The sequence below is a fragment of the Gigantopelta aegis genome, chromosome 2 (assembly GCF_016097555.1).
Source record: "Gigantopelta aegis isolate Gae_Host chromosome 2, Gae_host_genome, whole genome shotgun sequence".
Lineage (NCBI taxonomy): Eukaryota > Metazoa > Mollusca > Gastropoda > Neomphalida > Peltospiridae > Gigantopelta > Gigantopelta aegis.
In genome coordinates, this window is record NC_054700.1 from 42,818,837 (window position 1) to 42,831,674 (window position 12,838).

The following is a 12,838-nucleotide window of genomic DNA, read 5'->3' on the forward strand; positions in this document are numbered from 1 at the left end:
GCACTCTGCATAAATTATACTGTTATGTCCTAGCACTCTGCATAAATTATACTGTTAATGTCAAAACACTGCATAAATTATAGTTTTCCCATGGCATGATAAAAATAAACAGAAAACATAAAAATCAACTCCAAGAAGTCACCAAAACAGCGGCCAATTCCTGGCCTTCAAAGAATTATTTGTAGACAGAGCATGACAAAATGTACGGTACTACCCAGTAACTGACATTACGTGACCTGTTGGTCTAATAAAGTTAATACTTTTTACTAGTAAATTAATTATTTTATTATACTATTTTATGTATTTAAGGTATAAAATATATTCACATTTCAAAATGAAAATTAATTTAAAAAAATATATTTGTTGAGAAACTACCATTAATAATTTTTATAGAGCCTCATTAATAATTTATAAATTTGTACAGTTATGACCCTGAAATGACCTCTGTTTTTAATTCTAGATGTTCATTCATGAAAATAATTAAACATAAAACGACAATGAAATATTATTTAGGCTATTTTTCCCATGCCTTTATATGGGGAAATCGTCATCGTAGCCATTTTGCAAAATATCCGCTTTGCCGACACAGATGGTATTGAGAATGCCTCCAATCTTAAAATTAGTATCCATGATGTGTAGTATGTGTGTACCAAGTTTCATGCTTTTATTAAAAAGTACACACTTCATTCACAAATCCTATGGACTAATACCACTAGCACAATTAACGAATGGGCTACCCCTCTCAGACGCAGTGTCCATGTGGCTCTTAACTTCTCATGACTAGTATAGTTCATTATGAAAGTGAACCTCTTTTAAAAATGGTACTCAGTGTTCCATAACATTTATTTAACCATGGCTCTATCAATTTACACTGTCATTTTTCTTAGTTAAAGGGACAGACCCTAGTTTCAGCCCATGAAAATGCACACTATGTTTAGTTAATCTACAAACAAGTAACACATTTGGATAAAGTTACAATTGAGGGAAACATGAGTCTGTGACTTTGAAATGGTGATATACCCTCTAAAAAAAGACTAAACCTTGACTCCATAACTGTTACTTCTAAGATGCACGTGCGTTTTTAAAAATATGAGAAATGCATTTTGTGATATTAAAAATACCAGGATGACCAAAAACACTTCGAATGTACGGAAATGGATCTAAGTAAAGCATGATTTCAGTTATCAAAAACAGCTCTATAGTCAAAAATATGCCTTTTTGTTTAAAAACTAGGGTATGTCCCTTTAATTATTTATTTTTATAATACCGAAAAAAAAAACTTCTCTCTTACACATCAACCACAAATATGCCATGACAAATGTCATGGAAATTATTTTCTTAATTACCAGGCTACAGGTTTTTCAAAACTTTCTTATCGCTATGTTATCAAAAAATCATCATAGGCTTTAACGACATTCGCCATAGCGACATCATAATGGTAATGATAAAATAGCACTAAAGCCGAGACAAGACCTATCAGCTGAACAATTTCACCGTACATGATGAGTTAAGTGTTGAGCTAGTTTGCTTACGACTGTCACAATGACGTCGTTCTGACGCAGAAGTTTTCTTGTTTCCATTGGTCAGTTGGTAAATTTAGCTCAACTGCTATCTCACGTAACCCACACATGGTGATATTTCTGCCACATGTGGCCAAAAATATCAAAGACAATAGATATTTCCCTCATTACCGCGAGAGATGAAAAACGTACCAAAATCGCCCATATATGAGAGCTATCAGCTGAGTAAAAAGTCTAAAGTAACTTTTTGCTTAGCTGATAGCTTTTGTTGAAGATAGCTTCGAAAATATGGGCCTAGTTTTGCACTAAAAAACCAGATCACTCACCTGTGGTTCCCTCCGACAGACCATTACAGTAGTAGCCGGCTGTGCATGGGTTGCAGTCATTAAGCATGGTGTTGCCCGTGGTGTTGGACATCGAACCAGATGGACATCGCGTGGCCGTGGCTGACCCTTGTGGACAGAAATGGCCGACAGGACACACTTTACTGGGTGGGTCTGGTTGAGTGGCGCCACCATCACAATAATACCTGTTGTATAAAAAGGAATAAAAATAAGGGACAATTTAGATGTTTCCACTATTCAGTAATGGCCGACAGGATATATATTACATTACTGGGTGGGTCTTGTTGACTGGTGCCCTCATCACAATAATACCTGTTGTATAAAAAGGAATAAAAATAAGGGACAATTTAGATGTTTCTACTATTCAGTAATGGCCGACAGGATATATATTACATTACTGCTTGTGTGTCTTGTTGACTGGTGCCCTCATCACAATAATACCTGTTGTATAAAAAGGAATAAAAATAAGGGACAATTACCCCCCGCCTGCCACCAACATTGGACTGCTGGTGCTCCCTTGCACTTGCCAGTGCAGGCGTTCCCTCTCTACAACCCTCCCCCAACCCTTTCCTGTCCTGGACAGAGGGAACCGGCCAAGGCCGGTCCCTGTGGCCAGGATAGGCGTGTGCTACAACAGCTTGCTCTGAATGTGCACGTAAATCTCTTTAAAAAAAAAAGAAAAAACAAAAGGGACAATTTTGGTGCTTCTACTATTCAGCAATGGCTGGGGACTTTACTAGCAAATCACAAGAGTAGCATTTCCTTTGCAAAAGAAGTCAAACTAGAGCACATTGACTTATTTGTGATCAGCTTTTGGATGTCCAAGATTTGGTAATTTTGACTTATAGTCACTTGACTTAGAGAGGAAAACTGCTACATTTTTTCATTAGTAGAAAGTGATCTTTTGTATACACCATTCCACAGATAGAATAGCACATACCATGACCTTTGATATACCAGTCATGGTGCACTTGCTAAAACGAGAAATAGCCCAAGTTGGATCCACCGACAGGGATAGATCCCAGACCAAAGCCATGTAACCACAATTAAATTGTGTTGACTGAGTCTTTAAAGGGACAGACCCTAGTTTTTAAACACAACAGTATATTTTTCACTATTAGAGCCATTTATGATCACTGAAATCAAACATTACTTATATTTTATTGTTCATAATTATACATTTCCATAGAAGTGAAGTGTGTTTCTAATACTAAAACATGTATTTTTCATATTTTTAAAACGCACGTGCATCTGAGAAGTAGCGACCGGCCTTGGTGGCGTCGTGGCAGGCCATCAGTCTACAGGCTGGTAGGTACTGGGTTCGGATCCCAGTCAAGGCATGGGAATTTTAATCCAGATACCAACTCCAAACCCTGAGTGAGTGCTCCGCAAGGCTCAATGGGTAGGTGTAAACCACTTGCACCGACCAGTGATCCATAACTGGTTCAACAAAGGCCATGGTTTGTGCTATCCTGCCTGTTAAAAGCGCAAATAAAAGATCCCTTGCTGCTAATCGGAAGAGTAGCCCATGTAGTGGCGACAGCGGGTTTCCTCTCAAAATCTGTGTGGTCCTTAACCATATGTCTGACGCCATATAACCATAAATAAAATGTGTTGAGTGTGTCGTTAAATAAAACATTTCTTTCTTTCTTTCTTTCTAAGTAGCGGTTATTGATTCGAGTTCTAGTCTATTGTTTAAGGATATTTCCCGGTTTTAATGTTACAGACTCTTCTTTCACTTTATCTTTGTAACTTTATCCAAATGTGTTACAGGTTTGTAGGTTAACTAAACTTAAGTGTCCATTTTTACGGGTTGAAACTAGGGTCTGTACCTTTAAATAAACCATTGATTTCTTCCTTCAAAGCCTGCAAGCTTTATTTAGTCAGCTACATGAAAACATTGATTTCTTCCTTCAAAGCCTGCAAGCTTTATTTAGTCAGCTACGTGAAAACATTGATTTCTTCCTTCAAAGCCTGCAAGCTTTATTTAGTCAGCTACGTGAAAACATTGATTTCTTCCTTCAAAGCCTGCAAGCTTTATTTAGTCAGCTACGTGAAAACATTGATTTCTTCCTTCAAAGCCTGCAAGCTTTATTTAGTCAGCTACGTGAAAACATTGATTTCTTCCTTCAAAGCCTGCAAGCTTTATTTAGTCAGCTAAGTGAAAACATCAATCAATACAGAATAAAAATGCCATTAATTAAAAGCACATGTTCCATGAATGATATTCCACCCTGCTGTTAGGATCATTTATCTCCTGCCTCGTTCAATTAGGAGATAACCATATGGAGTTTTTAGATTTGCGGGTGTTATTTGATCTCGCAAATGTAATTTTTGACCAAAGGTATTAGCCTGAGGTCAAAAATGAAACATTTGCAGGCATCAAATAGACAATAACACCCACAAATCTAAAAACTCAATATGGCTATGTCCATTGTAAACTGAATTCTTTTTTAGTAAGGAACTAACTGTATATTTGGTATTTCTTGAAAAAAATACCTGGCTACAGTCTAACTGTAGACCCTTGAATTGTCAATTTCACCTGTTCCAATGGCTAATTATTTCACTTTCTAATGACGTCGTTAGCTTTCTGGGTGTTATTTTCATTTGATCCCAGAAAAAGAATGTAAATAACCAATCACAATACAGAACACATTTGTCATCAGTTTACAATGATATTTGTTTTCGCTCCATATTGGTCTTCACAGTGTCACATTTGCTAAACCCGAATCAGAGTTCCAACATACACTCAAATCAAACGTCTTACACATTTGAACCAAAATCACTGGCACTAATTATTTGTAGTGTATCTCTTAAATATAGGGGTCAAGAACTAGTATTTAAATTCAAATATAATTTTGTAGAAAATATTTAACCTTACTTACTGTCACATGTGCTTGAGTACTGAAGGTGGCAATCGAATAGGCCCCACTATTTCCTGTGGTTTCATTATGGGAGGAAATGATGTAGGCCTAAACTATTATTTTTATTTAGCTGTCAAAATCACAACAGCTTGCTTATAATGGCGAGGGTGTGTCGAAAATCAACTTTATATTGAGTTTGAAAACATGTCTCTTTGCACAGATTTTTGTGATAATTTAAATCAATGGTATTAAAAATAGGTTCCCATGACTTGTTTTCACAGAAACTAAAAACAGTTTCCGATGGGTTCCCATGATCACAAGGCACGGAACCGAAAATGTGTTTCGCAAGAAATTTGAAATGCTAAGACCTGCAATAATAATTCTTTTGTTGTTTGACACTTTAATTTATCATATTATACTGGTTGTTTTAAGATGGGTTGGTTTATTCTCTGGGAGAGATTGAGTGTAAATAGAGGATACTTCCCGAGCATGAGTTGATAAAAGTATTCTTTTTATCATCCATTATCATTCTTTTAATTTGTGACAATTGTAAACAATGTCAGTAATGTGGGTTGAATGGGCAGAACGACAGTAGCATGACGTCACTAATGATAGGTTTAGTGCTGAAACAATACACAGTAACATCACAAAAGAAGCGATATCTCCTAGGAGAATATCACAGGAGATATTGCAAATTATAGTGCCAGCAATATGTCCTACAAAAGCCTTTAATGGATGATAAACTGGTTTATCCATAATTTCATTCTTCTCTTTCCCCCGAATATAGAGACTTGCCCAGATGGCATGTCCCATAATTCTGCTTGTCAGCTAAAGGCAGCAACACACTGTCTGATTCTCTGATGTGAATCTGTCTGTAAAGCCAAAGAGTTAGCAAAAACATCAGCAAAAATAGAAATGCTTCAAACATGTACAACAGGCCTGGAAAGAAAGAAACTGTTGCACCATACATATTGGTAAAGATCACCGACCCCAGTAGTTTGCCACCCGTCTCTCCACTCGAAACCAGTTACCTTTTCTTTGTTTGAACAGAACCATCAGTGACTCCATCAGTCCAGACAAGATACAGAATGTGCTCTTAGAATTGGTCTCACAATCAGTCTTAGAATTGGTATTACAATCAGTCTTACAATCGGTATTACAATCAATCTTAGAATTGTTCTGAGAATCAGTCTTACAATCAATCTTAGAATCGGTCTTACAATCAATCTTAGAATCAATCTTAGAATCGGTCTTACAATCAATCTTAGAATTGTTCTTAGAATCAGTCTTACAATCAATCTTAGAATCGGTCTTACAATCAATCTTAGAATCGGTCTTACAATCAATCTTAGAATCGGTCTTACAATCAATCTTAGAATCGGTCTTACAATCAATCTTAGAATTGTTCTTAGAATCAGTCTTACAATCAATCTTAGAATCAAGTTTACAATCAATCTTAGAATCAGTCTTAGAATCGGTCTTAGAATCGGTCTTAGAATCAATCTTAGAATCGGTCTTAGAATCGGTCTTAGAATCAATCTTACAATCAATCTTAGAATTGTTCTTAGAATCAGTCTTACAATCAATCTTAGAATCAGTCTTACAATCAATCTTAGAATCAGTCTTACAATCAATCTTACAATCAATCTTAGAATCGGTCTTACAATCGGTCTTAGAATCGGTCTTAGAATCGGTCTTAGAATCGGTCTTAGAACCAATCTTAGAATCGGTCTTAGAATCGGTCTTACAATCAATCTTAGAATCGGTCTTAGAATCCGTCTTACAATCGGTCTTACAATCGGTCTTAGAATCAATCTTAGAATCGGTCTTAGAATCGGTCTTAGAATCCGTCTTAGAATCCGTCTTAGAATCCGTCTTAGAATCCGTCTTACAATCGGTCTTACAATCGGTCTTAGAATCAGTCTTAGAATCAATCTTAGAATCGGTCTTAGAATCAGTCTTACAATCAATCTTAGAATCGGTCTTAGAATCAATCTTAGAATCGGTCTTAGAATCGGTCTTACAATCAATCTTAGAATCGGTCTTAGAATCAGTCTTACAATCAATCTTAGAATCGGTCTTAGAATCAGTCTTACAATCAATCTTAGAATCGGTCTTAGAATCGGTCTTACAATCAATCTTAGAATCGGTCTTAGAATCAGTTTTACAATCAATCTTAGAATCGGTCTTACAATCGGTCTTACAATCGGTCTTACAATCGGTCTTAGAATCAGTCTTACAATCAATCTTAGAATCGGTCTTAGAATCAATCTTAGAATCGGTCTTAGAATCGGTCTTACAATCAATCTTAGAATCGGTCTTAGAATCAGTCTTACAATCAATCTTAGAATCAGTCTTAGAATCAGTCTTACAATCAATCTTAGAATCGGTCTTAGAATCGGTCTTACAATCAATCTTAGAATCGGTCTTAGAATCAGTTTTACAATCAATCTTAGAATCGGTCTTACAATCGGTCTTACAATCAGTCTTAGAATCGGTCTTAGAATCGTTCTCTATGTTGCCTGTTTGTTCTGGGATGCTCTCTGTTATACAGAATATAACAATCAATGCACACAACGCTTGGATAGATGACACAACAAAAAGAGTCACTGCAATGCTGGTTGTATCTTGAAGGCTGCTGGAGAGAAGCGAACCCACACACTAAAATTAATTGCCACAATTCTACCAAACTTCTGGGTTCTTTGGTCGAGCTGAGTAATGTCTGAAGCATAACTCTGCACCGCAACTGACACCACAGAAGCTTTTCCGAACATTCCTTGGATGGCAGCTCCTACCAGGATGAGAGGAAGTGCCTGGTCTTCAAACTGGAGGCTCGTCAGGTACACAATCACAGCTAGCATACCCCCAATACCGGGAACTGCCATCGGCAACTTCCGACCATTTCTGTCGCTCCATCAACTGCAAAGAAGTCCCAGCAGGACCACCGGAACAGTTACGAGGATTTTGTAATACATCAGGTATCTGGCTGCAGTTTCTTGAACCTCATTCTCCACACTGGACATGCTGTGAGAGGAGGAACACATTGACGTGTTGTCATGGAACATGTCTCTACACACAACCAGCAATATGAAGGGTAGTATTGTCACGTCCAGCATCGATTCTCCCATTTTAGAGAGAAAGGAGACCATCTCTGGCATGTTGTTCACAACCGGTTCTAAACTGCATGGTGACATGACTCATCGTTGATGCTATTGAGATGTGCTCACTTTGAATCTTTCAACATTAGTTTTGTGTTAAGTATTTTTGTCTAGAACAACTATACTTCTGTTTAAAACTACTAGTGTAGCTGAAAATTTGCATTTCTTCTGATTCTTTATCAGTCCTGTCTCACATACTTCTTTCTAGAAATACTGGCTAAAAAGCTGTGCTTCCTTTGATTCTTTATCAGTCTTGTATCAGGTACTTCTTTCTCGAAATACTGGCTAAAAAGCTGTGCTTCCTTTGATTCTTTATCAGTCTTGTGTCGGGTGCTTCTTTCTAGAAATACTGGCTAAAAAGCTGTGCTTCCTTTGATTCTTTATCAGTCTTGTGTCAAGTACCGGTACTTCTTTCTAGAAATACTGGCTAAAAAGCTGTGCTTCTTTTGATTCTTTATCAGTCTTGTGTCAGGTACTTCTTTCTAGAAATACTCTGTTTAGTTGAAAATTGGTTGAAAATCTGTGTCTGTTATGATTACATGTCAATTTTTGTCAATTTTGTCTTAAGTACTGCATTCAAGAACTGATTCTTTGTTAGTTTCCTGTTAAGTATTTTTGGCCAGAACAACTGCACTTCTGTTTACAACTATTAGTAGGCCTATAGTTGCAAAGCCGTGTTTCCTCTGGTTCTTTATCAATCCTGTTTTAGGTACATCTGTCTAGAACTACTAAGTATAGTTGAAAAGCTGTTTTTCTTTCTAGAATTACTAAATACTCATGTAGCTGAAAACTGTTTTTTCTTTGTTTCTTTGTCAATCTTGTTTTAGGACTACATCGCCTATCCAGTACTAAGTATAGTTGAAAACTGGTTGAAAAAGCTGTTTCTCATTTGCTTCTTTGTCAATTTTGTTTTAGGTACTTCTGTCTAGAACTACTAAGTATAGTTGAAAACTTGTTGAAAAGCTGTTTCTCATTTGCTTCTTTGTCAATCTTGTTTTAGGTACTTCTGTTTAGAACTACTAAGTATAGTTGAAAATTGGTTGAAAGCTGTTTCTTATTTGCTTCTTTGTCAATCTTGCCTTAGGTACTTCTGTCTAGAACTACTAAGTATAGTTGAAAATTGGTTGAAAAGCTGTTTCTCATTTGCTTCTTTGTCAATCTTGCCTTAGGTACTTCTGTCTAGAACTACTAAGTACTCATGTAGCTAAAAACGGGTTTTTTCTTTGCTTCTTTGTCAATCTTGTTTTTAAGTACTTTTGTCTAGAACTATTAAGTATAGTTGAAAACTGGTTGAAAAAACAGTTTTTCCTTTGATTCATCCTTAACCTCATCATCTAGTGTAAGCGTCGGGTACTCGGGTCCGAGTTGAGTACTCAAGTCCAATATTTTGGACTCGTGGAGGCCCTAACTATTATGGCAGACTACTATTGACAACAATTGTGGCACGTGGTGGTCATTTTCAGGGATCGGATAGCTGATTGTGACAGCTAATTTGATAATAAAATCATCAAATATTGGGATATGAATCGTAGTTCTTTTTTCTTTAAATTCTGGTCAGAAAACCACTGTTATTGGGAATAATGGACATAAATACTGGACAGCTGGCCACAAATGCCTGTAAGTAAATGCAACTTTTAAGATTTTTTGCCTAATTTTAATCAAAATTAACGATCTAAAATTACAAAAACCCATGAAAATAATACTTACTGATTCAAATATAAACTTTATTTTATGTATTTATAAAACATTTAAGTGAATATATGTGAGTAAAAATTATAAACTTGTACACACTGAATGTGGTTTTTATCCAAAATTAATCCAGTAGTCTAAAGGTTAAAGTGAGGTGTATGATTGTAACCATTAAAAAATAGTCAACAGTGACAACAACAGTAATTGTCAAAAATTAATAAATTAATAATTAAATTTAAAACAAAAACATATACGAAACTATAAACCAAGTTTCACTGATGCAGAAGTTATAGTTTGTGAGAAATGGAGCTAAAAGCAAAACTGAACAAAACCTGGATTGTTTACTTAGCCGGACCTTACAAAATGGCACATCCCCCCCCCCCTATTAGTAGACTGGTCCAAACATCCCAACAGCCAATGGGATGGCTTATAATCTTTCAATGAGTCCTCTGCTTCCTGTCTCGGTCACGTGACTGAAGTTTCCTTCTTTTATGCCATTGTTTGAGGTCAGGCTAAGTAGTAACATCAATTCAACATTGATACCGTCACCACAAGCAGAAAAGTAATAATATTTATAATAATATTTTACCTTTTCACTATCTAAAGGCAAGACGAAAAAAGAAAATTTAAAAAAGTATACAAACCCTGCATCACAAAGACCCTCTGGTGTGGCCAGCCCATAATTCCTGCAGAATGAACCTCCATCACAGATTATGGGATAGGTGGCGCCATCGGGACAGTAGGTACCAGGCCAGCACTTTCCGCCCGTATAGTTAGCCAATGGACATGTGCAGTCGGCCAAGGAAGTGGCGTTGTCCGTGGTAACGGGTTCAGCGAGGAATGAACCTCCTGTACAGTACCATCCAGCTGTACAGTTACCAGACGGCTGATCCAGACCATCAGCTGAAATAAACAGTTAACACTGTACACAACAAAATTTATCAAGACTAATATAAAATACAGGTAAATCTGTTTGTTTAATCCAGACCTTATATTGAAACAAACAGTTAACATTGTAGAAGACAAAATTGATCAAGACTCAGATAAAATTAATATTATAAGTAAATATGATTGTTTAATCCAGACCATAAGCTGAAACATTTACAATGTAAATAACCAAATTTATCACAGATCTCAAAGTTAAAACAAATTAAAGGGGTGGGTATTGGGTATGGGGGGGGGGGGGGGGTAAACATTTGATCTCCCAACTTAGATTATGAGGAGTCATTTAAAAGATTACCTTATTGATACTATATAAATTGACATCCTAAGGGAAGCTAACAATTCTCTCCTTGAACTAGTCTCAGTGGAACTATAGTGAGCCAGAGTGACAGCTCACCTTAAACGACGAGATCTGTTATCAAGACTACAATTATACAATAAGTAAATTCAATGTCGAATCCATACCATTAGTTCAAACAGTTGACACTGTGGAAGACATAAGTGATTAAGACTCATATAAAATATAATAAGTAAGTAAATGGTGCAGTTGACCCCTACCCTGACCTATCCATCTCTTACATTTATGTTAGCAGCAGACCTACTTCGACAGTACTGCAGACCTACTTCGATAGTACTGCAGACCTACTTCGATAGTACTACTGCAGACCTACTTTGACAGTACTGCAGACCTACTTCGGTAGTACTGCAGACCTATTTCGATAGTACTACTGCAGACCTACTTCAATAGTACTACTGCAGACCTACTTTGATAGTACTACTGCAGACCTACTTTGACAGCACTACTGCAGACCTACTTTGATAGTACTACTGGAGACCTACTTCGATATACTACTGCAGACCTACTTCGACAGTACTACTGCAGACCTACTTCGATAGTACTGCAGACCTACTTCGACATTACTGCAGACCTACTTCGACAGTACTGCAGACCTACTTCGATAGTACTACTGCAGACCTACTTTGACAGTACTGCAGACCTACTTTGACAGTACTGCCCTGGTGGACAGGACAGACAGTCTTCTGGTCCGTCGCTGCCAGTCACTGGGTTGTAGGATCCCTTGGAGCATGGAAACTCGTGTTGGTCAGAGGTCCCAGCAGGACAGTAGTATCCTGAAGGACACTGGTTTTGACTGAACCCAGTTGAGTTTTCAATGCAGTAGTAGCCAGCTGGGCACAGCGTGCAGTTTGCCTGGCCAGGGTTGTCACTGTAAATATGAAGAGGAAATACATAGCATCGAAGGTTTTTATATGAAGTTTTCGGTTAAAACGTATCTTCTTGTTTAGGATTATTATCACACATTGCAAATCGTCTACCAGATATTTTAAGTACATGTAAGTGTTCAGGAAATGACAAAAAGCAATAGGGGCAGGTAGCTTACTTTTAATAAAATAGGAAAAAAGTAGGAATATCTGAATTTTAACAAATTGTACAAGAAAAAATAAGAGTAAAATAAATGCCAGAGAGAATTAAAAACTTCATGGAAATCTCCATGACTTTACCAATTGCAATGGACAACTGAAGGGGTTGGATTGGTGCAGACTAATTATAACCAATCCAGGGCTTCTAGATATGGAACCCCTCTAGTGGTTTCAATGTTGGGTTAGTAAATAACATTGCCATGCCTGACCGATTCAAATACAGTTAAAGCTTATGTAATATAGTAAAAGTGTTGTATTAATTTAATTGTATTAATTTAAAGTAAAGTAGTAATCTAAACGCAAGCACCGTCGTTATAAAAATTAAATTGATTCATTCATTCCCAACTGAAGTTTATGTGCAGGAAAACTAAACATTGAGCTAAAATAAATCTAAACGCAAGCACCGTCGTTAATTTTGGTTCAGCAGTACGCAGGACAGGCTTTGGTTCAGCAGTATCAACAGGACAGTAGTATCCGACTGGACACTGTCCACCATCGCCACTATGACCTCCTGATGGGGTGCCAGTATCCACTCCTGTTAAATAAATAAAATATTTATTTAACAGAATAGTACTTGGTTGTATATAAATATAATATTATATATATATATATATATATATATATATATATATATATATATATATACACACACACACATATATATATATATATATATATATGTATTACTATAAATAGCTTTCATTACAATAAATGTTTTCATAAACATCATATGACGTGTGAACTGAAGTGAAATAAATAAACATTAATGACAAAATACATTTTTGTTAAGATACCAATATCATTCAGTAAGTCAGAAATCAAGGGGGAAGACAAAATAGGAAAAATGCATTAAAATATTTACATAAATAAAATAATTACTC

General features: G+C 36.5%; 1 protein-coding gene across 1 annotated transcript in view; it reads right to left on the bottom strand.

Moving 5' to 3' along the window:
- Nucleotides 1-12,838, bottom strand: part of LOC121388636 — a 207,172-nt gene that overhangs the window by 105,001 nt on the left and 89,333 nt on the right. The window contains 4 exon segments of the mRNA XM_041520062.1: nt 1,864-2,049; nt 10,220-10,478; nt 11,520-11,762; nt 12,394-12,492. Of these exon segments, the coding sequence (XP_041375996.1) occupies nt 1,864-2,049; nt 10,220-10,478; nt 11,520-11,762; nt 12,394-12,492 (787 nt within the window).